Source organism: Vigna angularis, chromosome 11 (assembly GCF_016808095.1).
Source record: "Vigna angularis cultivar LongXiaoDou No.4 chromosome 11, ASM1680809v1, whole genome shotgun sequence".
Classification (NCBI taxonomy): Eukaryota; Viridiplantae; Streptophyta; class Magnoliopsida; order Fabales; family Fabaceae; genus Vigna; species Vigna angularis.
The window spans coordinates 9,347,531-9,373,027 of NC_068980.1; the positions used below are offsets into that span (position 1 = coordinate 9,347,531).

At 33.3% G+C, this 25,497-nt stretch overlaps 2 protein-coding genes across 3 annotated transcripts; both read right to left on the minus strand.

Moving 5' to 3' along the window:
• Nucleotides 1–1,183: 1,183 nt before the first annotated feature.
• Nucleotides 1,184–6,818, minus strand: LOC108332528 (bifunctional riboflavin kinase/FMN phosphatase). Its single transcript, XM_017567827.2, has 10 exons — nucleotides 6,192–6,818; nucleotides 5,540–5,729; nucleotides 4,744–4,874; nucleotides 3,979–4,048; nucleotides 3,586–3,651; nucleotides 2,607–2,758; nucleotides 2,439–2,516; nucleotides 2,063–2,196; nucleotides 1,670–1,762; nucleotides 1,184–1,454 (listed from the first exon to the last, which is right to left on the minus strand). The coding sequence occupies exons 1-10, from the start codon at nucleotides 6,280–6,282 to the stop codon at nucleotides 1,365–1,367; spliced, it is 1,095 nt and encodes a 364-aa protein (XP_017423316.1). The 5' UTR covers nucleotides 6,283–6,818; the 3' UTR covers nucleotides 1,184–1,364.
• A 13,541-nt stretch (nucleotides 6,819–20,359) lies between these two features.
• LOC108334132 (14-3-3-like protein D) lies at nucleotides 20,360–23,857 on the minus strand. 2 transcript variants are annotated; one of them, XM_017569790.2, is made up of 7 exons: nucleotides 23,661–23,857; nucleotides 22,889–23,195; nucleotides 22,701–22,788; nucleotides 21,480–21,589; nucleotides 21,236–21,384; nucleotides 20,773–20,828; nucleotides 20,360–20,687 (listed from the first exon to the last, which is right to left on the minus strand). In XM_017569790.2, the coding sequence occupies exons 1-7, from the start codon at nucleotides 23,731–23,733 to the stop codon at nucleotides 20,685–20,687; spliced, it is 786 nt and encodes a 261-aa protein (XP_017425279.1). In that variant the 5' UTR covers nucleotides 23,734–23,857; the 3' UTR covers nucleotides 20,360–20,684. The 2 variants fall into 2 exon arrangements, with proteins under 2 accessions (XP_017425279.1, XP_052726349.1); XM_052870389.1 differs by having other exon boundaries at nucleotides 20,360–20,828; nucleotides 23,661–23,850.
• Between the last annotated feature and the right edge of the window lie 1,640 nt (nucleotides 23,858–25,497).

The following is a 25,497-nucleotide window of genomic DNA, read 5'->3' on the forward strand; positions in this document are numbered from 1 at the left end:
AATATCCGCATCATGTATTGTAAATTAGGGATATTTAGGATATTTATATGTTATAGGATGATTGATTATATGTAGTTAGATAATACCTGCGTGAACATGACAAGGGTTATCATATGTTTAAGAATATAAAGAAAAATAATACTTAAGAGTCACGTAAATTTCTTACATTCATTTAATATTATTTTTCTTATTTTTAACTTTTTCTTTTTAAAAATATAAAAGAGTTTATTTTTTTATAACTATTTTAGTTACGTGTGTAAAATAAATATAAAAATGTTACTCTATTATTACTCTTTTATAAATTTATCTTAGAATTTTTTTATTAATTTTTTATTGAATAATTTATTTATTTTTAATTAAATATATTAATTTATTATTTTATTGTTAAACGGAGTTGTGAACAACACGTGAAAAAAAAGGCGTCAAATTATAATTTTTCATTTGATTATATACGTTATATATGATGATTCATTATAAACAATGTATTTGTGGTGTGTAAATAATTACAGATGATAATACATTAGTATCTATCCTTTAAAATACCAACTCTCTTTATTAATATAATAATAATAATAATGAATTGATAAAAAACATTTAATGGTTTTTTTTAAAGAGAATGTTAAAATACTTAGTTTTCTATAATTTATGTCACACACACACATATATTAAAATTTTTAAAACAAATCACAATTTGTTAATTTCACATATTAAAAGTATATAAAGGTTTCTTTATCACCCTTGAATAATCATAATGTTAATTCAAAAACTTGTCAAGCACATTATAGATAATCGATTCAACCGGTTAACCAGGCTGAATTTGATGATACTTATTAGCTACATGGATGATAGAGAACATAAATTGTTTGCCATTAAATTATAACTTGTTACGTTTTGAAAATACATTACTTATCAATTATTACTTGCATTTCCTAACGAATCAATATATATATATATATATATATATATATATATATATATATATATATATATATATATATATATATATATATGAGATTTCTCTTTTTGACGTGTACATTGATTTTCCAAATTTATTCTTTAATTACTTTTTTTAAATTAAAATAATTATTTTATCAGTTTTATATTATTTCTTCAAATTTAACCGCTTTTTTTAATTTAACAGTTCCTTTTAAATTTAATTTTAATTATAAAACTACTTATAAAATAAATAAAAACTATTTACAATAAATTTATAAAAATTATTTAAATTTCATAATAATAATAATAATTTTATTTTTATTAGCATAAGTGGAAACACATGGTAGAAAGTTGCAACAAGTTGCATACTTGTTACTTCCATCTCGAAATATATGGTCTCTTGGCTGTCCCCTCCTAGTGAAGCTTTTCTATAAACAAGTGAATGATGGCAAATCCAGTGAAGCTCTTGCAATAGACTTGTACTCTTCGAGTTTATCAAAAGCAGTTGAAGAGAGTTCCTGTTCACGCAAGCAAATATTTGGCATAAAATGGGGGCACAGATATAAGATAACAGAAAGAGAAGGCTTTTGGAGCAAAACTGTAATATTCTAATGACCATCAAACTTCCCCTTATAAAACGAATAATTCTGTTTTATGCACTTAAAGTCCACTTATGAGCTTTTGGTTGCAAAATAGCCACCTTAGCCATCAAAAAGGTGTCATCATTTATTACCTTGTTATTCCACGTTCTTATGTAGCCAACAAGACTGATTTGCATCTTCTGCTTCTGTTTCAGGTCACTGTTTGAATCAACAAGATAAACACGCTGCAAAATGAGCCCCATGTATTCTCCATTAGTGACCTTCATCAATGTGGTCCAGAAGGATGTAATGCATAGTCTAAGAAAGGATTGCAGAAAAAAAGTGTAGTTCTAAAAACTATGAGCTTCCATTCAAATATACAAATTATGATGTGTACCAAAATTATAAATTTGTTATGTGCTCTAACACTAGAACTCAAGAAACTTTGTCTAGACTCAACAACACAAGAGTACTAAATGGTGCATCAGATGATCCTGACGTGTAATGAAAAAATAAGTTCTAGAGTTTTATAATTGATCACTCACTGTTCTTTTATAGGCAACACAGGAGAAGTCCAAATTAATGCTAGCCAGTATCTTGAATTTCCTATCTGTATCGATCTTGGCCCATCCCAAGTAAAGCCCGACAGCTTGATCAGGAAGAGCTAGTGTTGCATTGTCTGGATTGAGGAATTAAATCAGATTTATAAAACCATGTTAAATCAAGAATTTAACAACTAAGAAGCTAAGCGCTAGTTTACTTTAATCAAGAATTTATAAAACCATGTTCTTGGAAGATTACTAATTAATCCAATGTCATAACTGCATCTAACTAGGAACATGGACGCCTAAGCTCGAGAGAGGCAAAGAGTTTGTTCATATTACCAGTTTTATGAAACGAAAAAGATGAAATTTGGCAAACCTGAGGATTCCTCTAGACATCCAGTAACATACAAACCACTCAGATGAATTGGCTCAATAGGTAATGTGTCATCTAACCCTGCCAACATTAGTTTGAAAGATTATTCTGACAGAGGACATGGTATTTAGAGAAACAAATATTAGAAACTAATTAGTGCATTAGCATTACAGTCATCAAAGGGTGGAAGACCCCATAGCTCAGGTTGAAACTCTAAAAGTGAATGAAGAACAACATTTGCTAGCCCGTTACAATCAGCTTCCATTTGAGATGGGACAGCCACAATCTTCATTTGTGCAGCATTGGCTGCCTTGACGCCAACCCTGTTAAAAGTGCATTGGAGAACATAAATTACATGTAGCAAATATGAATATCAATAACAGAAATATGCAAGGCTGCACAGAAATTACAAAACTTGGCAGGAGATGTGCGACATATCCTGCACGTGAATCAAAGCAGTGAAAATATTATGCTCACATACCGAGATGAATACCCAGTAGTTGAAGATTAACTCTCATCAACATATACTGTTTTGAAATCAACCAAAACTGTCTGGGAGCTTATTTTGAGAATAGTTTACGAAATTGAAGAAAAATTAATTTAGCAGTAGAACCATGTACACGGTCGGTTATACATTATGAGAATTTTTTAAAATAATGCAGATTAAAATGAATAGGCAATGCTCATCTAAGAACATGGATATGATTTCAACAAACTAATAGAGCGAGTCCTGATAAGAGGGATTGAAAAAAATAAAAATTCAACTTCTTTTATAATGTCCATTTCAACCAAAATAGGTTCATCCAATCGCATAGTGTCTCATACACTCTTGACATATCACACCTTTTGCACTCAACAGCCATCCACACATATCTGTGTAGGTTTGGATATGGCCAAAGGATTGGTTGGTGGTCTACTTCAACTATAGGCTTCAACACTGGTGGTACAGTGGCCTCTTCATCAGTGATCACTTTGTTTTGGATTATGTTGGTAACTTTAGATGGTACAGAGCAATTTGATCCCAGAAATTCTAGACCATCCTTGGTCAAGATTAGAATTTACTGTTAGTTGTCACGCAAACAAAAGCTTAACAAAAGTCACAATAGCAAATGCAATCATACACAGTATGCAGAAATTCTGGGAGACTTACAAGGAATCCTCAATCACCAGGCAATTAATTGCATCTACACCCATTTTCTTGGCAGCTTCTTCAAATCTGAAAAAATTAGAATTTGTTTACTGTTGTGGTAAAATTAGAAGAGCATACTTGACCGAGAAAACGAACTTCCCTACTTAACATAGGATGGAAAAAGTGAGAAAACGTTGTGTGATCAGAGTTCTGGAGGAAAATTTATGTAGTTAGATAATTGTAGTTGACTATTTACTTCTAATTGTGATTAGTACGGCTAAAACTTGGGATGGTGGATATTTATTTGGTACTGGAAAAGTCTTACTGTTGGTCATTGTCAATAAATCCACTTGTATTCAAGATTTTTTGTTTCGGGCATATATGAGATGTCAAAGTGCTCAAATAGAATCTTACAAATATGGAGAAGGCTTCCCAGCTTTAACTTGGTCACTTCCTAGAATTACAGAAAAGCTTTCTTTCCAACCTAAAAAAAAATGTGATAAGTATCAAAGAATTCTTTTAACAGGAAAGTATATGTCAGTAATAAGGAAAAGCAAAAGTGTCTTTTAACCAAAAAGAAAGTATAAAAGAAGAAATGGAGAAAAGCAGATAATTTCAGGGATCATTTTCAAAGAAGATAATGTAATGCTCTCTGGTACCATATCATGCTAAGAAAAGAGACCGAGAAGAGATATAATTTATTAATAAAAGATAAATACAAAATTAGAAACAAAATTGATATCTAATAGTGGAAAATATTTGGGAAGATACTTCTCCATCAAATTGGATCACATTCTCATATTTATTATTAGTCAAATCATATTTCTAACATAATCAACTTCTCTGTACCAAAATTTTATCATATGGATATCAGGTTTTCTTAGTTCTATATAATTATTTTAAAATGAGATATTAACGATTGACTTTAAAGGCATTAACCTAGCAAATTTAGTGATTCCAAAACCTTAAGCTAAAACAAGAAGAAAAGAAAAGAAGCATTATCTATTGTTTTCTTTGTCAGATGTTACTTAAGAAACTAGCACTTGTGTCTGCATATTCCCTTGTCCGTAATCAGTTCAGAAATAATAGCAAGCTGACAAGACAACACTTCTTGAACTTAAAAGTCTTAAAATTGAAAGTCAGTAATAAACAAGAAGATGCTAGTTCACAGAAAACAACCTTTGTGATAAGAAATTTTTGCATCTATGTATTCTCGCAAGGAATTTGAGGCAAGAGCCACTGAAACTCCATTTTTCTGGAAATGTTTGATTAGGCGATTCGCACCAGGTAGTGCTTTGGCCTTTGCCCACCTAAACCAATTTATGATTTCAAAATAAGAACCCGTAAATGTGTAAGCAATTGTAATATGACAGTGTCCAACAGGTTTGATTTAAGTTATTAATAAAAAAAAGTGTATTTCTTTGAAAACAAATTTAGAATATATAATGAATCACATCTCTTACTAATTACTAATCACAAACTATATAACAATCTAACTATGCAGTGTTTAGTGTTTAAAAAATAATTGACTTTTAAACCATACTCAGCCTTCCTCGTCATACTAGATATCTTCATATCAGTCTGACCTCCTAGCTTTAGGTTCCATTTAATATGTATAAGAAAAACACGGGAAGTACTATGAGAATGTTATCCACTTAGTGTGTATTCGGTTTCTATTTTCAATAATTGTTTTTATTTTAAAATGAAGCTAAATAAGGTTACCCAGACAACTAATAGAGCGTAGTGCAAGGCAAATAGTAGACTGTACAATCAAGGGAGATGTTGAAGAAGATAAAAACAATAAAAGATGAGAAAACGCCTCTTCTAGTTTTAAAAACAACTCTTTTTCAAACAATTTATAAAAGTGCCATACATTTTAGACGAAAATCTGATGGTAGAGTAGAAAACTGTTATAAAAAATGGTTTTTAACCAAACAAAAAGTGATTAAAGAATCAAGCACGCCATAATTGATACCTTTCCCTATACATAGGAGTGATTTCATTGATAAATTGATCGGGTGTCAACGGAAGTTCATAGTCCGTAACCATTATAGCTGCTGTGTCCTTTTGTGTCATCCCCAACCTCTTCTTGTCTTCCTTCTCCCTGTCCAGTTCTTTTCCATACCTAGCCAAAAACTCATTCAAGACACCCCTACTAGCCCTTTCTGCACACCAATCGCCCACACACATGCATGGTTCAGAAAGAACCCACAAGAAACAAAATTTCACCAACTATAGATGAGGTGACACTTAATTGTACTCAGGATTCCTGAAGCGTCATAATTATGTTACTTAAATCGCCCAGATTTCCTTAAATATTGGAATTGAGTAATTTTGCTCCATATTTCACCTTTTGTTAATATTTTAGTAAATTTTGCCAAAAATGACAGTGAATAATATTGCCTTAGCTAACTTAGTTTTCCCTTTAGTCGATCATAAATTCATGATACTTGAACAACATCAATTAAATATTTAACACAAGAGTAGCTGACAAATCAAAATTACTCAACAAAGATATAAACCTAATTTGCACACTTAGAACTTGGGAACAAAAATCGCGCAACAACACTCCTGCAAGATAAAAAGTATAATTAAATTAAAGCTCGAGGAGAAAAACAGGAGAATACCAGTATCCAGAAGGGTGCCATCCAAGTCAAAAATGACACCCAAAACCTTGGCTCCTTTATCACAGCCTTGAAACTCACAGCAGCAACTCATTTCAGCTCCAAAATTTGAGGATACAAAATTGATAGAAACAATGTGAGGTTGGTAAATGGATGAGAGTGTCCTATATATACAACAAAGAATACAAGATCTGTGTGTTTATGGAAATGCAACTTGAAAGGCATTCCATTCTATTCCACGAGCAATAGTTCATAAATCTTATGGTTCTGTTCTAACAACCATCAAACAATGAAATAGACCGAAAGAATCCTTAACAATCGCAATATGAATGGCTTCGAAACCATTCAAATAGCATATGAAAAGAAAGCACCATTTGATAAATGATAGTATCGTATTCGCACTCTTCTCCGTATTCCAAAGTCTAGTTGATGGCGTCGCCCGCATTAAACTTTGGATATTCCGTCTTCTCTCCTAAACGACAACCAGAATGAAGCTGTTAAAAAAACCTTCACGCACATACATATTTTCTCCTATGTATATTGCGTTGCATTCATTAACAAAGACGGCTACTAAATAGCCGTGTACGGACCCCGTTATCTTTTGAAATAGAAACTGAAATCGCAACAAAAACAGAACGAGAGAAAAGCTATCCAGGAATCAAACTAGATTTTTTATCCTAACAAAATAAAGACTAAAACCGCAAATCAACCTAACATCCTGCTACTATTCAATTTAAAATAAAAATAAAGGAAAATTATATAAACACTCTTTTCTTAATGATTTAATATTTCTTAGGTGTCTATTTTCATCTAGAATTTCATATAGGTCCCTTTGTTTTTTCGACATCTCATTTGAGTCTTTATTTTTGTAAAATTGAATCAAAGACTTACTGTCAAATTGAAAAGATGTCGGAAGGTGTTACGTGACATGCTAACAACTTAACATGCTGACATCCTGGTGGTCAGCCACTTGGTTTGGTGGTCGGCTTAGTGATCTGTCACTCGGTTTGGTGATCGGCTATTCGGTCTGGTAGTATTGAGACTGACCGAACATAAACCGAATGGTCTTTAACACATGCCGAATGATAATCAATATCATCAATGTCTTGTTAAGAAACAAACTGAATGGTCATTTAACACAAGCAATCATCAATTTCTTGTTAAGGAACAAACCATCAAGCTGACCACCAGATTAAGTGGCCGATCACCAGACTGAGTGACCAACCACCAGACCGAGTGGCCGACCACCAGATCGAGTGGCCGACCACCAGGGTGTCAACATGCCATGTCAGCATATCAAATTCCCTTACACATGTATATTGTCAGCATGCCACGTAACACCCTCCTTAATGGCTTTTGATTAATTTGACCTCAAACCTTTATTTGATTCGATTTTACAAAAATAAGAACTCAGTTGAGACGCCTATAAAGAAAGAGACTATTTGAGATTCTGGACGAAAATAGAGATCCATAATTTAAGTTTATTTAACAGAAGCATTTTTCTTTTAATTTTTTATTTTTTTTTGGATGCTGAGATGAGAAGGTTTATATATGATAAAAATAAAAAATTATTTACCATTTATATAATCACAAATTTCCTTATAATCAATATATATATATATATATATATATATTTGCTTTATTTTTTTCTTTCAAATAAAGTCAAAAGTGTTACTCTACTTGAGTTTTATTTCTTTTAACTCCAAATTCCTTTTTTTTATTTTCTCTCTCTAACTTATGGCTTAATTTTTCTTAATTTGAAATTAAATTTATTAAATAATATTTTAAAATTAATTAAAATCATAAAAAAATGAATAGTTATATATTAAAATTAACATACAAAATAATAAAATTATAATGTCACCTAAATTTTGACTAAAAATAAAATAGCATGATAAAAATGTTAACAACGGTTTTTTTTTTTAATATATTATAAGTTTATTGAATTCTATTATAATTAGTTTAAAATTCTTTAAAATAGATTTTGACTAATGACTTACAAGATTAGTTTCTTTCGTGTAAAATACTTAATTATTCCGTGATTATGTTCTTATGTAACTCTTTTCAGATAATTCATTATCTTTTATTTGAGTATGAATAGTTATTAGAATTTAGGATATCTCTTATCGATCTCCGAAATACAATGCATATACTAAGATCATCACTACAGAAAAAATTTCTTGAAATTCTCTTAACACCATTACCATCCATAACCATAATCATCACTTCAATTTCATACATCATTATTTGTATGCATATTTATCCATAAATATATCAATCATTCTTATATTACATTATAACCAATAATCCTTTTAACATTCACAAAATCACATATTAAACATACTATAACAAACATATGAAAATCAAGTTAGACTTTAATAATTTCGCTCAGCAAGATTATCTACTCACTTAACGAGTAGTGCTAGAAAACACACTCGTCCTATGAACAGATAGCTTGCCTAACGAGAATATCTCTAGAACTACATACTTAAATTCTCATAAAAATCACCCACTAAGACTTGTGTCACCCAGCCACTGTCAAGTCAATGAGTTCTCTAACTTTAGTTTTGTCCAAAGAGTATATTCTCGTATAGGGACCACTAAGTCAATAGCTCTCTAAGTTTGATTTCGTCTAACAAGTATATTCTCGCCCATTGACAACAAAGTCAGTAACTCTCTAACTTTGACCCTCTATCTTGCAGAACATAATTTTACATATTTATGCGATTCTAGCCTTACTCAATCCAACAATAGTCACAAATTTCAAAATGTACCAACTATCATATTGTACACTACTCAATGAATCAATTCATCTATTGCAATACCAACCAAACATGATAGACGGGCCCAATCCATCAAATAATCAAGGCCCAAATACTAGAAGCTGGAAAGCATCATTGCAGCCCATGAAGGTGCGCCCAACACAAGCCCTAGGAGCGCTCAACCCATTTCCACTTTTCAGCACATGTTTCATGTGAGATGGCTGCATTTAACACCTAGCCACGTGGCCTTTGATCCTTAGAATAGGAATCATGATCAGCTGTGTATTCCTTCATGCACAAAGGGGGTGAATCATCTATAAATTCACCCACCTCACATTGTAATCGAGACTTTTGAAATGATGAGTAAACTTTGCCGCCTTTGAAGCCAGCCCTTACTCTACCCAAAAGTCACCATCCTTGAGCTTCCCCTTCCTCTCCTCTAGCTTCCTTCCAGGGATGGAAGGCTGTCTGAGCTAGCTCTGTTGCCACCGATAGCTCCTTCATCCACCAAAATCATCCACTGAACCCAAGTCTTCCGCTGTCATTTGATTTTTGTGTGCGGACATCAACTCTGCTCGTGACTCAATCCATCCATCCGCTGCTTCATTACATCCATTAGCTGGGACGCAACCTATCAAGTGGTATTCAGAGCCTAGGTTGCTCACGGTGCCGTGTGGTTGTTCCAGCTAAGTGTTCTTCATCCATTCTTCCTTGTCCTTATATTTGTTTCTCTGTTTTTGTTTTTGTTTTCACTATTACATTGTCAATCTAATTGCATTAGGTTCTGTTGAGTTTAATTTCTTGTGTGCCAACCTTTCTTTGATGGTGTTTCATCATTATTTCGGTCAAATCTGATTTGAGTCATTTTATTTATTTTAATTTGTTTCTGTTTGTCTACTAGTCATGTGTAAATTGCTTTAATTGTTAAATTTTGGTGTATTTTGCGTTTTGGGAGTTGGATGCATAATTCAGAGTGAGTGTTAAATCTGCACACCAATAGAGCAATGACCAAGTTAATTGGAGCTTGGGTGCATGATATTAACCTCATTTTCACTCTTCCAAATGTTATGTAGTATTGATGTTTGTTTTTGTCAAATTAAGAGTAAATTTGATTCTGTGAAGTTGTAATCCAGTGGCTGAATGAGATAGTACATGATGCATACCACATAAGCCATGACATACTTAAGCAAGAAGGTTGGTATCATCACTGGAAATCCAGAATTTATTCAGCTATGCAGATTGGCTGAGCTACATTGTCATTGGAGTCTATTTTGGTTTTAATTCTGGTTTCAACATCTAGTTCATTGTTGAACATCTTGATTTGATTTTTCAATGTCCTTCTCCAGTTTTAAATCCTTGTGTTGAACTCATTTTGAGTGCTAAAAAATCCTTTTCCTTTTGTGTGCTAAAAAATCCTTTTGCTTTTGTGTGCTTGAATTTGGTTGGTGGAGTTGTTAAAATTGATGGTTAAAAGGAACTTGACCAGTGAATTTTGGAAATATTGATATCTAACCGCAGTTGATAGCATCTACAAGTTTAAAATCATAAACTAAACTTGTTCGTGCCATAAAATTGTGTTTTAACAACTTTGTGTAATTTGAATATTCCAACCACCAATTTCGTCATTTATTCTCATACAAGTTGCTTGTCAATTTCTAAACTCTTTGATATGAATGATGCATCTGTAATTGTGTTTAGTTTGGCAACAAAATCTTGGTTTAATTGAGAAATATAAAAATTACAATGCAAAATCAATCATAGAATTCAATTTAAAAAGCTGACCGAACCAGTGCCATTTTGTTTAAAATCTGATGCATCAGTAATTAAGAGCTCTTTTAGGCATTTTCACAAACAGTTTTGCCTAATTCTCAATTGAGCTTGAATTTGATCTTATGCAACTTGTAAAAGTTTTTCTTGCTTTCTGAATCTAATCTAGAACATTTCCTAGGATCCTTTTGAGTGCCTCCATTCTTGGAATCCCTTTTAGTTGCTTGCTTTTAATTGTTGGATTTCTTGCACATTATATGTTCGATACAATGTTCAGAGGTGCAATCTGAGTACTTAACTTTGTTGGCAGTAGCAATGTTGCAATTTTGTTAATACTTGACTATCGGTGGGTCTGTGTGAGCTATCTTGTGGGTGCATACTAGCCAAACACCTTTGCATCACTGGTAGCCTCCTAGGAAGTGGAGAGTGAGTGAAAAACTCAAGTTTGGAAGTTGTTTGGTGCAGCAATTTTTGTCATTCCTGATTTGTCATGCCTTGTTGAGTGCTGAAACAATAAATGTGAACAAACACCATACCTGCAGTTATGAGATTTGTGTTGATCAATAACAACAACCTCCATTGAGAGAGAATTCAGATTGTTGGCTAATAATTTTTACTAAATGTTCTTTATGCAGAGTTAAGATTTGGCTTGACCAAGGAATTGCAAATTGTGATTGATTGAATTCGTGGTGCTAACATTGTTTTTAACTGACCCTGCATTCATCATAGTCAATTCATTGCTTGCTGAAATTCATTGAATATAATAACAGTCGTGAATGATGATGTTTGGATTATGCATTAAGTTCTTATTTTAGCTAGTATTCTTTCTTTGTTGAACTGTTATTATTATTGATTTGAAAAGACAATTTTTGATAGTGCACATGTTCAGATTTGAGTACAACTCATATAGTCAAATTAATTTTTGAAGCAAAATTGAGTAAACTGGTGTTGCTTTGTTCATTTGAGCAACATTTTGGATTTGTACAGCTAGTCAAAATGTAGATTTCATCCAACACTGTTTTGACCAGTTTAGTTCTTCCTCTCTAGCTGTTCACTGCAATAACGTTGGCGAATTGATTCACTAATATTTTGCTCGGTTTGGAAATTGGAAGCACACATGGCTGTTAATTACTGCCAGAATTGGACAACTTCAAACCTTAGAAATCACAACAGCAATGCTTATTTCATTCTACAGAACTTGCATTTGACAGCAAAGTCACTGAATCGTGGAAATCATTGAACCATATGTTGCAGCAGTGGAAATTGGATGCACACCAACCTTGTAGATGATGTTTGATGAGAATTAGATAGCTAGTGCAGTAGATTACCAATTCAGAGCAAATTGAATCCATTCTCCACATCAAATATGCCAAGCCAAGAGCAAAGGGAAGAATCTTAATTTTGTTGTGCTGCTTTATGGTAATACGGTTGACTGTATACTGACTTTGGTGTACATCATTTATGCAATTTTGAAAATCAAAGGAGAATCTTTTAAGCTGCAACAAGAATACTGAGAAAGGAGAGTTGAAACCACAAGCTAGGAGACTCCAAAAGTAGTCTAGTACATGGATTTGAACAAAAATCAGAGTGTGGCAGCAATTGTTCTTAGTTTCCTTTATAATTGTATTTTTTTTACTTGTAATAGGTTTGTTGTGTTAGTTTCTTCTTTGTAAACGGCCATTAAAAGTCCAAGTGGTGTGGGAAGAGTCCTTGGTGCTCTTTCAACTCTTGGCAAAACTTTTCTTGCTTGTGCTTTAAACTTTGTTTTACGTGTTTAGGATAGATTAAACTGTAAGCCTTGTCACATTAGGTGTCCTAAATTAGGAGTCTAGTCTTTTGTTTGTCTCTTTTTGTGTAAGTCATGTCCATTGATTTTAAAGGTGATTTTAGTTTAAATGGTAATTAAGTTAGTCTAAGACATCTCTAGCAAGGTAAGACCTGGTACTTAAGCAACCCTTGTGGTTCACCTCTCTTACCTGGGATTTGTCTAAGTAAAGCTTATAATCCTTTAGGTTAGAAAAGCTTTTAAGAACAAAGGATGTGAAGTTATAGGTCTTTTAGGAGTAGTCATATTAGTTTTGACCATCCAAACACTTTCAAAAATATGATTGACACACTTGAAAAATCTAGGAAAAATTGTACCTTTGGGGAAATGGATAGGATTGAGTGTGATATATATGATCAAGCTAATAGGGAAATTCCTTTTTTTGGTAGAGATAAGTGTTTTAACCTACTTAGCTTGGGAAAAGAAAATTATGAAATACATCCACTCATGATTAAAATTAGTGATTCTTGTGAAACATATCATGTTTTTTCTCGAACAAATAAAAATTGTGTTCCTAGGATATACATTTCTAAGTTTGAAGGGTATGCAAAAGAGTGGTGGGATCATAGGCAAATTAGTGTTAAACAAGGTAGAAAATCCCCCATCCATGATTGGAATGAATTGAAAGCTTGTTTGAGAAGAAAGTTTGTGCCTCTAGAAACTCAAAGAAACTTAGAACTTATGAGAGAGCTTATTAGAGAAGGCAAGTCATTCATTAAAAACTTAAGAGGGTTCTCTTGTAGGGAAAGTGAGTTTCTAGAAAAACTTAAGAGGTTATGGGAAGAGACAAGCAAATATAGAATTGAGAGATTAAAAAGGGAAAAACAAAAGGAAGAAAGAGAGAGAAGAGAAGAAGAGAAAAGAAGAGGAAGAGAAAGAAGAAATTGAAAGGAAAGAAATGGAAGAAAAGAAGAAAGAACAATTGAGGACAATATCTCCTACACTCCCAATAGAATCTAGACTCTTAAGGGGAGGTTTTGTATCCTTTCACTTTTCTCCATTTATTGTTGAATGTTCTAAATTTAACTTCTCTTTCAAAGAAATTGCCAATTCATCTTTTAAAATGTTACAACCTTCAAAATGTGGCAATTTACATGAGTTATTGTTACCTTTGAGGTTGCAACTAACTCAAGACAAAAATAAAGTTTTAGAAGTAGGGCATCTTAATTCTATTAAGAGTAATCCTTCTTCTAAGCATATATATATCTTACTGGGTCAAATAAAACTAATTAGAGTTATGTTTGGTGCTTATTGCAGATTAAACTTTGACCTAGGAGGAACTCTTGTGAAGCTACCGAAAATAAGTCCTCAAACAAGCCATCAGATTTGAGGAAAAATCCTTTCCAAGGGAAAGGGGATGATAGACGGGACCCAAGCCATCAAATAATCAAGGCCCAAATACTAGAAGCTAGCCAAGGAAAGCATCATTGCAGCCCATGAAGGTGCACCCAACGCAAGCCCTAGGAGCGATCAACCCATTTCCACTTTCCAGCATGTGTTTCATGTAAGATGGCTACATTCAGCACCTAGCCACGTGGCCTTTGATCCTTATAATAGGAATGATGATCACCTGTGTATTCCTTCGTGCACAAAGAGGGTGAATCATCTATAAATTCACCCACCTCACATTGTAATCGAGACTTTTGAAATGATGAGTAAACTTTGCTGCGTTTGAAGCCAGCCCTTACTCTGCCCAAAAGTCACCATCCTTGAGCTTCCCCTTCCTCTCCTCTAGCTTCTTTCCAGGGATAGAAGGTCGTCTGAGCTAGCTCCGCTGCCACCGATAGCTCCTTCATCCACCAAAATCATCCACTGAACCCAAGTCTTCCGCTGTCATTTGATTTTCATGTGTGAACATCAACTTTGCTCACGATCCAATCCATCCATCCGCTGCATCATTACATCCATTAGTTGGGACGCAACCTATCAAAACATCATATCAAATTTCAAAATACAATTCTTGTAAGCCAAATTAAATCCTAACTCAACTTCACATATCATATTTCATCAAATGTTGGTTGATTTCGGCAAGTGCACCATATCGTTTCAAGTAATAAACCATGGTAATACCAGGTATCATTTTCCCAAGAGACTCGTAATACTAAAGAATTGTGCAATTAAAAACTCATATAGACTCAATAGAACAACATTCATTTACAGGTATGTGTAACAAGATAAATTCACAAATATACAAGGTTGGACTTTGGTCATTAAAGGCACTTAGATATGGACAAGACTAGAAATGGTATGAAATGACATTACTAAGGTTAGTTTTCATCGATTTCACTCTTGTGCTTACCCTATTTCATCTCCTCTCCATCAATTTACTAAAGTCAATCCACAAAAACACTCTGGCCCTAATCCCTTAGGTGGAAGAGTCTAGGTTTTCCCTATTAAACTCCAATCCCTTGGAAAATCTAACAAGCAAACCCGCATTAAAGAGCTAGAATCTTAAGACAACATGTGAATCATCTTCCATCCCTAGAATCAATAACCACAAGGACTCTTGTTTCAGTTCAAGGTTCCATCTTACGTCCCTATAATCCATGAAACCCCAAAATCAAGTCATGAACATTCCTATTACATGCAATCTTTAAGATCGGAAACAAGAATACTAGCAATTGATAGAAAAGGAATATATATATATATATATATATATATTCAAATCAATCATCCATTACACAAGAATTCAAAGGCTACATCTAACCCTAAGACCAAAGACCCAAAGACCCGAAGCTCTTCGCGTTTCTGAGTTAAATAGATCAAATCTGCCATGTCAACAAAAATGGCGCTCAAGCGCCCCTAAAGAGTGGGGGCCCGGGCACACGTCAGTCAAACTCAGCAGCTGGTGCACTGGAGCTCAAGCGCCCATGGAAAAAGGGGGCTCGAGCCTAACTTTACTGCATTGCTTCTTTTTCTGGTTTTTTCTATAGATTTGCTTGCTTTTGTGGTTGATTCGGTTCTCTACATTGTTGGAGATTCTTCCAAGCATAATTTTAGCTACAAAATAATGGGATTAGTGATGAAGTTACATCAATGTAGCCTAAAACACATTTATTTAGAAAACAAGACAAAAGAAGAGGATTAAGCAAGTTACAAGTTAGAAAGGAGTTGATTTTGCTACTAAAATGATGCTTAGATAATGGTAAGAATTAGCATTATCAAACTCCCCCAAACTTAAAACTTTGCTTATCCTCAAGTAAAAGTACTTCACCTAGCAAACAATTTAATCACAATGGTATCTCTTTTTCTTCAAAATTGAATAAACCACTCTCAACTTATTTCCCAACTCTTTTTCATTGAATTCATTTTTGGTTTTTCTTCTTATCCTTTCTTCTTTTTCTTTCTTTTTAACTCAACTTATTGTTTTCTCAATGCTCTCTTTTGATAATAAGAACTCTCCCAAACTTAAATCATTCTCCTCATCCTAACATATATGTTCATCTCAACTCAAGGTAAGGAGGTTAAGGATTTTTTCAATAAGCTTAAGGTTTTAAGAATGAAAAAGTTTTCTTTAAGGTTCAAAGGTTATGCTTTGGCTTTTAGGCTCAAAATGTAGAAGAGGTGGAAGAACAAAATGGCCTTGATCATTTGTAAAATGCAAGTAACTAGTTCAAATAGAGAAACTCAGACAAAATCAACTGTGATTCCAAAGTAATAACATTTTCTATAAAAGTCTATAAAAGTGATTTATAGAAATATGATGAGAACTCCTAGAGAAAAGTTAAAAAAACTCTATAAAAGTTATTTATAGAAATATAGTGTGTTTTAAAAATAATAAAAATATTTATGTTAAAACTATTAATGTTAAAACATTTTAATATTAAAATAATTGAGACTCACTATTTTAAATTATTATTATTTCTAAAATATCATTTTCTATATCTTTATAATATATATTATTTCTCTATTAAAAAAACCTCAGTGCACATGCATTGGTCTAAGACTAATTTTGCTCAAAAGAACCATTTTTATATATTAGAATACAAAGTATTAAAATGTTTTTGAAAGTGCTTATTTTAATTTTAATTTTCTGAGAATAGAAGTCACGAAATATTTTTGCAGAAATCATTAAGGTTTAATCATTTTGGAGGTCGTTATTTGTGCATAATCGTCTCAAATAGGTCATCGCATTTTTTTTATCTTAATTAGTACCCTTTTTTATGTAAAGTTTAGTCAAATTTGACCTTGCCGTTAAATTCAGTGGACGGCGTTAAAATTTGTGTGTATTGGCTTGTTGACTGCGTAATTTTTAACGACGTAGTCTCATTACATGTAATTTACAAATGAAAAAGCAAAAGATTAAAATGACCAGGATTGACCAGCTTTGACCATATGGATGTAGTCGATGAGGGACTGCCACTTGGCAGCCCCTTTTCTCCCAACTTAGGGTTCTGCAGATGAGGCAAAGGAGCTTGTGCTGCGTTGCACGCGAAGGAGAACGAAGGCGCTGGAAATTCCTCTCGTGGTGGCGCGTTGAATGCTAGTGCTTCTTACAGGTTCAATTTGGGATTTTATGCAAGCAGAAAGAAGCATTGGCTGATGGAAGATGAAGGCGCTGCAGTTTCTGTGATTTTGGGAATGATTTGCAGGTTTTGGATTGTTGTTGGTGGTGAGGCATAAGAACGAAGATAGGTTGGTGGTTCTAGAATGGACGAACACGTAGGCTAGGGTCTCTATTTTCGTTTTTCACGATTATGGTTCCCTCTTTGAAGGTTGATGAAAGCACGAGGGAGATGGTGGTTTTGCCATCGCTACTAGCGGTGCGATTTTCTGTTGGGTTTCTCTATGTTTGATTTACAGGTGGTGATGGACGAAGCTTCGTGATGGTGCGTCAATGGAGGAAGCTTCACGTTTCTAGGTTGGTTATGAAAGAGATTGCGATGCGATTTAGGGTTGGTTTCTAGTGGCTGGCCATGAGCATGGGCGGCGCGATTTGGGTTTACTGAACGGCGGTGACGGTTAGGCAGTGGCGACAAGATGTTGATGCGGCGTCGTTGTGTTGACGTTAGGTGGTTGAGGCGTTGTGGTGGTCGGTTCTGTGTAGGGAACTAGCATTTGGGTTGCGCGACGACGAGGTTGGTGGTGGTCTGAGGTTACTCATGGTGCTAGCTGGTCAATCCATGGAGTTCAAAATTTCAAATAACTAAATTCCACGTAATTCTGTCAGTCATTAAAAATTGCGCAGTTAGCAAGTCTAGACACAAATTTTAACGCTGTCTACTGAATTTAATGGCAAGATCAAAATTGACTCAATTCTACCGAAAAAGTGACCTAGTTGGGATCAAACAAAATAAGATGACCTATTTGATACGATTATACATAAATAGAAACTTTCGAAATGATTAAACCAATCATTAATTATTGATCGCAATAAAGAATCTAATAAAATTATTGTCATTTACTACAATAAATTTTGTTTTAAATTGGAGAATGATAGATTTCATCTATGTGATAACGAGTTTATGAGAAATATAAATGTTGTTTCTTGAGAATATTTTTTCAAAAGAAAGTAAACGTAAAAAAATAAATATTACTATTTTTACATTTTTGATAAACTAAAAATGATACTATATATCAAACACTCTATACAGGTGTATTAATTAAACACCCAATAATCTAACTACTAATTATTTCAATAAATTTAGTTAAAATGTCCTACTTATAAAAGAGTTGTATAATCAAGTACAAATTTTCGATTAGTTAGTTATGTAAAACTTTAACAATGTGCACAAAAAATATAATTATTTTCCATTGAAAATTTATTCCTACACTTTATGGGTACGCTTTAAGTTATAGAAGAAAGAAAAAAAAAACGAATGGAAAGTGAAAGTTGATTCTGTATGTTTTTCAGAAGAAGAAAAATGAAATTATACACACATAAAGGGACATTTTGATAATTTAATATAAGATTACATTCACTCTCATTCTTCTTTTTAAGGAATGTAAAATATGCTATTCCCATTTACTTTTTCATTCCACCAAAGAGAGAAATTGTGATACTCTTCCATTTTTCCAACAATTTTCTAATTGGCTAAACAAAATGGTAGGTAGATTGTAAATTTATTGAAAGTAAATTGCATTGAAAAATGCTTATTCACTTCTTTTTTATTACGATACCTTCTGACTTATGAAAAATATTATATAGTGTATCTTGTAAAGAAAATAGTTCAGACTTTTAAAAAAATGAAATAGTGTATAATCTCAAAAAATTTCAAAATATACTAGTGTAGTTAAACTCTTTTGTTATCGCTAATGAGAGAACGAAATAATGATATTTGGGTTTCGAAATTTGATTAGATATGCACCTTTAACATTGAATTTTTATGCAAAAAATGTTTTATTTTCCTTATTTTATGTCTAACAAATTCTGACTTAATTATCCTAATTTAATTTCAGCGAAGTTAGTGATAAAACGCAAAATTTTCATAAAATCTTAACTGGAAATTTCATGTTTGACCTTTTTCTTTTTACTTTATTTAATTCCTTCTAATTTCTAGTAAATAACTTAATAAATAAGATTGTAGAGAATGAGGAATAGGTGAAGCCCAAAGGATAAAGTTAGCACAAAGTAGGAAAAAAATTGTTTTAAATAAGTTTTGTCTTTATTTTTTGTAGAAAAATCTCAAATAGTTTTCTTTATTTTTTTTGTGTGTTAATTTGATTTCTATTTTAGAAAAATTGATCTAATTAGACCCTTTTTGTAAAATTTGATAAAACAGCTTTTGGACATGATGAAGTGGAAATGTGTAACGATTACGTATACTTTGTTTTTCAAATTCAGTGCAGTAGACGTCTCTATGATTGACTCTTTTTGATAGGGAATGAGACCTGAAGAGATGCAACAGATTTAGCAAGATGGTTGGGGAAACCAAACATATGATGAAATCCGTTGTATATGATAGCAGAAAGTAGTGAAGCAGGAAGTTGAGGTAGAAGGAGCGCAACTGCTAGATCTGGGTTGATGCTGTTGTCGATCTTGGTCGCCACTGTCGTCAGCGAGGGCTCCGGTGGCCATTGTCGTTACCAGAGATGACTCGAGTGGCCAAAGATGGAGGGGGAAGGAGATACCATAGCATTTTTTAATAACACCAGAGTGATGGATGGCGCCGACAAGGCTCCGATAGCAATCTTCAGTCGTCGACAACGACTGGTGCCTTCAATGATGAGCAACACCTAACTCTACTACTTCATGGGTGACTTGTGTAAAGAGGAAAGAAGATGAAGTTGAAACCCTCTCGGTTCAAATATTCTCCTTTTCTCTGTAAAAAAAAACTTATTTCAACTTCACAGCACCACGTAATTAAAGTGTTACATAAAAAGCATCAATTTTTTTAAATAAAAAATCAAATTAAAACACAAAAATCAAATAACCTATTTTTTTTTTACAAGAATAGGAAAGAAAACATAATTAACCTTTTTTCCTAAAATAGCATTTCATTTTCAAATCACTTTTTTCGTTTCTTTTAGCTGAATCTCTTTATTTCTAATAACCTTTCAAAATATGTATTTCACCCGACTTATTTTTAGAGAAGCTAAAATAAGGAATCCAAAGGCAGAGTATGTCCCGATAATAACCTATTCTGATCACAAAAACAGAATATATATGTATATGGTTCATATTGTAGTACAGAAGACTGGAGTAAAGGCTATTTTCCTGACTTCAGAAACAAATGCGTATTTTGCTGATGGAAAAGTGCTCAGACGTCACTTCTTCTCTCGGACGTTTATTTATATGTTCCACATTTTGCGGCAATACAATAGGAATGCAATGAAAGTGAAAAAATTAAACAACCATGGAAGACTCATCTCCAAAATCGCAGTAAGGGTAGTAGCAGTCATTGGAAAAGAAAATAATACACCATAATCAATTCTCATCAATCAAATCCCCCAGAGAAGGGAGGAAAAGGCTTAGGAATGAAATAGGCCATTTCCAGACACCACACAAACAAAAACATAGCATAAATAGCACAAATGGAGTTTCTTTTTCCCCTATCGGGAAGTATGGCCAATCAACAAGAAACAAAGAGGAAACAATGAAACCCTATCTCTAACTAATACACAGATAAGTAATCGGCCCTCATGTTTCATTCCCAAATGCATGCATCAAATCCTACGGGAAGTTCCCATCAACCATCGAATTCACTGCAAAAAAAAAAATTGATGAGGTGAACTAAAGCAATCAAACAAAAATAAAATTACACATACCAAACAAGAAAGAATTACTCACCTCTGCATCCTCACCTCCACCAAGTTTGGCAGTGCCATTCACTTTTTGCGCATCTTCTGCAATAGCGTGAGACAATTGCAGTGAACATTTGTAGAAAAGAAGCAGACAGCAAAGAGGATATTGTCATAATTTAAATCCAACATATATAACAATAGCCTTTTTCAAAAAATTATTTTGCAATGCCCTTAAGTAGTTTTGCATCCTTTAGTTAGAAATAGTCTATCATGTCAACGGCTAGGCATCCCAATCATTATTTCAATTGTGCAAAAGCATATTTAAAGATCCTGGACCCCACAACCTTACAAATCAAAATAATGATTAAGTGTTTAGGGTAAACCATGCGTAGCTAAGAATTAATCTTTCCAACCGAGTAATCAAGCAATCATTATCCTCGTTGTACAATAGGTAGCCTGTCATATATGCTGGAACCAAAGGTTACTACAAGTCTTCTAGTAATAATTACCTCCATCCTCAGGGATGTCAGAAGTCCACAAAGTTAGATTGTCTCTGAGAAGTTGCATGATTAAGGTGCTATCTTTGTATGACTCCTCGTTCAGGGTGTCCAGCTCAGAAATAGCTTCATCAAAAGCTTGCTTTGCAAGATGACAAGCTCTGGAAACAGTGATATACAATTACCCTCATTAAACACATAACACCAATCAACAATCATAATTCAACTTAGAAATCAAAGGCAAAAAGACACAAACCTTTCTGGGGAATTCAAGATTTCATAATAGAAGACTGAGAAATTTAAAGCTAGACCCAATCGGATGGGGTGTGTGGGTGGTAAATCAGACTCGGCTGCAGTAGTAGCAGACTGCAATAAACAAAACAGTTGTGTTACGAAGGGATGTAAGGGAAGTATTCTGAGGAGGAAAATCCTTTCGGGTACAATATCAAATAAATGTCAAAAGAAAATAATCATAAATCATATATAAAAAATTGTAAGAATGAGAACTAAATAAAAATACTGATTCAGTGCAAGAAACAGTGCAATTACAACACTACAAACTTATTCACTTAAAAAGAAACAATAAAGTTACTATCAATAGACGTTACACAAAAAAATAATAGTGTACAAATAATCTAGACAATATAAAATGGCAATGGTAGCAACTTAACAAAAAAGGAAAATGATAAGGTGAGGAAGAGGGTAAAGCAATATAGCAGGAATCAATTACCAAGGGTTTGATCGAAAACTTAAACGAGCATTGACAAAAATGACCCAAAATGGCTAAAACCTTAAGAACAAGATTGTTGCAAATAACAGTTATTTTCACTCAACATTGTTCAAATCAGAAGAGTTCCCACTTTTCCCCAAAACAACAACAGCAGACGCCTAAAGAAACCAAGCAACATGACATAGAAGTTTTACAACAGGTTTGAGAAATAAATAAACTCAATACAAAACCAAAACAAACCATGAGACTATTTTGTCAACCAAAACAAAAAATGAAGAGTGAAAGAATCTTACTTAGATTAATTGCTAACAGAATATTTTCAACAATCCCCAAAACCAAAAATGAAGAGTAAGAGAATCTTCCTTAGATCAATTGTTAACAGGATATTTTCAACAATCCCAGTAAACAACCATCCATTGAACAGAAAATCATCATATAAACTGTGAAACAATACAATATGAGTTGCCCCTTATATGTTTCATAGACTGATCAGCAGCTTCCTTAGATCCATTGCTAATAACATATTTTCAACAATCCCAGCAAACAACCATCCATTGAACAGAAAATCATCATATAAACTGTGAAACAATACAATATGAGTTGCCCCTTATATGTTTCATAGACTGATCAGCAGCTTCCTTAGATCCATTGCTAATAACATATTTTCAACAATCCCAGCAAACAACCATTCATAGGATAAAAACCATCATATAAACTGCAAAAACATTAAAGCAACATAAATTGCACCTCATATGCTTTCATAGACTGATCAGCAGCTTCCTTCTTCTCATTGCCGGTCTTAAATTCAGCAAGATAACGATAGTAATCTCCTTTCCTGCAAGAAGAATATGGTAACATCCCCCAATCCACATGCAAAAAGTACCACATCACACCAAAACAAACCCTGTAGCAGAGAATGAGTCGGAAATGCTCACATCTTATAGTAAAACACAGTGGATTCACCAGCTGCAGCCGAAGGAATAAGATGTTCATCAATCACCCTCATAACATCATTACAGATGTTCGAAAGCTCCAATTCAACCTTCTGTCTGTACTCCTTAATTCGCTTCGCATTCAATTCATTCCCTTTTGTCTCTTCCTTCTGCTCTATGGAAGACAGGATCCTCCATGACGCCCTCCGAGCACCAATCACATTCTTGTATCCAACAGAAAGCAAATTTCGCTCCTCAACAGTCAGTTCAACGTCTAGATTCGCAACCTTCTTCATCGAATCCACCATCTCTGCCTCAAACAGATACCAAAACAGAACATCACAGATCAAAACGCACATCACATGAAGAACAAATTAACACACTCAAGTACGATGCTATAACTTCGACATGCAGTACCAAAAATATTGAAAAAACGCACTTTCAATTTAAAAAAACAGAAAAAAGGAAATTAAAATAAAAGTGAAAAGAATAGAAATGGAAAGCAAAATTCCAATCAAATGAACTGCTAATCGTAACAGATTCTTCACCCTCCACTTCCCCTCGCAACCAAACTCACAGTGAACAGTGATTAGTAAACCAAATTGACTACCAAAAATGAATTTTCTGACTAAAAACGATATAAACTGAAACAAGAGAGCACAAATTTACTCAAATAAATAGAAACAAGCAAGCACATAAAAAATTATCATAAAATCGTGCGCATCGACGCGCATGCGCGAGTCAGAGTCCGAGAAACAAAGGAAGAACTTCAAACCTTCGTATCGTTCAGCCTGTTCCGCGAGCTTGGCGATGTAGACGAAGTTGTCACGATCCTTGGAGGAAGCCATGGCCGATCTCTTGGAAATTAGGGTTTGGTAACACTCTCGCTGCTTCTCACTCTATTTCTCACTCTGACCCTCTCTCTGCGATTCTTCCTGGCAGAGGTTCTGTAGAAAAGAACACCGTCCTGAAATGTCAAATGTGTCCCTTCCTTTTCTTTATTTTTCCTTTTTGGTCCTCACGGTAACTCTGGAGCACGATAAGGTGTGTGAGTGCGGAAACTAAACTGGATTTCCAGCCACTGAATGGACTCCACGTGTCCCTCTAAACCTTCGATAACATCTTCCGACCAATCATAACACGCCGCGTTGTACGTAACTGCCAATGATGCCGTTCTTTTTGGTTTTTCATTTTACCGATATTTTATATTTATTTGATTTGATTTGTAAGTTTGTCCTTCAGTGAGAGAAGGGATGTCGACATGAAAATGGTAGTTTGTCTTCCTTGGTTGTGACTACTGTTGTCTCAATTGTCTAATGTCTTTCTTTTTCCATTAGTTTATTTAATATAATCAATTAATATAAATTCACATATCCTTATTCATACATTGTAAAAATATACGCCTACATTTTTATTTCTAATTATCATAATAAAAAATAGTTACTAAAAAAAAGTTTTGAAACAACAAATCACTATAATCGATAAAATAATATTTATGATTAAACGTAAAATCTCGTTGATAACAATTTCATTAGAGGGTGTATACAAAGTTGAATAGTTATTGACGATCTTCTTATTTTAAATATAATATAGATTAAGTGTTGTATGTGTTGTCCAAACTAACCAACATTCTTATTTAAAACAAAGACAAGAATTGCAACATGTACTTGATTGAAAGGGACAAATTTCCGAATTTTGAAAGTAATTACAAAATTGTTTAATAAAATAAACAACTCGTGAAACAGTTTATTTTAATTCTTATTTTAATTCATTAGTAAATGTGTCTTAACAAAACTTCATATTTATCCACCATATCTTTTTCTAATTTGACAAAAAGATGTAAATTTATTGAAGGATGAAAATTTGCAAAGGTTGGAATTTTGAATTTATTTACTTTGATGATTGAAGTTTGGAATGAAAAGAAAAGGAAGAAACTCAATAGGACAATGATATTCCTAGTAAGTCACCATACCAAAGCGATGGTTACCAATCACACAAGTTATATCATTATATCATTTTAGTCACATGTAGACAAATTGTGGCGTACATTAAGAGGTATATAATTGATAGAAGGAAAATGAAACTTTGAAACAACAAAAATCATTAACAAACAATACCTGTGAACCATCATCTAACAAAGTCATGATATAATGTTAAGCAACTAAAAAAATCAACAAAAAGAAATCAGGAAAAAAATACTTTTATGCCCTTTTTTTTTATAATTCTATTTTTATCATATTATGAATTTGAAAATATTGTTTAGGACATAAAATCAAAAATAAATTATTTTACTCTACATCATGTTTACTCTACATGAAATCAAAACTCCTACCTCACATGATAAAATATAATGTGAAAGTTTACCTAAATTTGTCGTTTAAGAATAATATGGAACATCATGTTAAACAAAAGGTATGTAATCATTCAATAAAGGGTCTTAGGTATTTCTACCTCGATTAGTAGGAATTTATACTTCTATCTTGGTTGGTTGGTTGAGATTTATACTTCTAATTTGGTGGGTAAGATTTGTACTTGTACTTTGTTTGGTAGGGATTTATATACGAAAATATATGTACTTCTACATCAATAAGGAGTTATATATGAAAAAATAT

Bases quoted from the DNA above. Each gene is read 5' to 3' on its own strand.
- LOC108332528 (XM_017567827.2), bottom strand. From the start codon at position 6,282: ATGAGTTGCTGCTGTGAGTTTCAAGGCTGTGATAAAGGAGCCAAGGTT. The intron at 5,730-6,191 runs GTATTCTCCTGT...ATTGGTGTGCAG, and splicing joins TGGCACCCTTCTGGATACTG to AAAGGGCTAGTAGGGGTGTC. The intron at 3,652-3,978 runs GTAAGATTCTAT...TAATTTTTTCAG, and splicing joins GGGAAGCCTTCTCCATATTT to ATTTGAAGAAGCTGCCAAGA.
- LOC108334132 (XM_052870389.1), bottom strand. From the start codon at position 23,733: ATGGCTTCCTCCAAGGATCGTGACAACTTCGTCTACATCGCCAAGCTC. The intron at 22,789-22,888 runs GTGAGCATTTCC...TTCTTCTTGCAG, and splicing joins ACTGTGTTTTACTATAAGAT to GAAAGGAGATTACTATCGTT. The intron at 21,385-21,479 runs GTTTGTGTCTTT...CACTGTTTCCAG, and splicing joins ATCTTGAATTCCCCAGAAAG to AGCTTGTCATCTTGCAAAGC.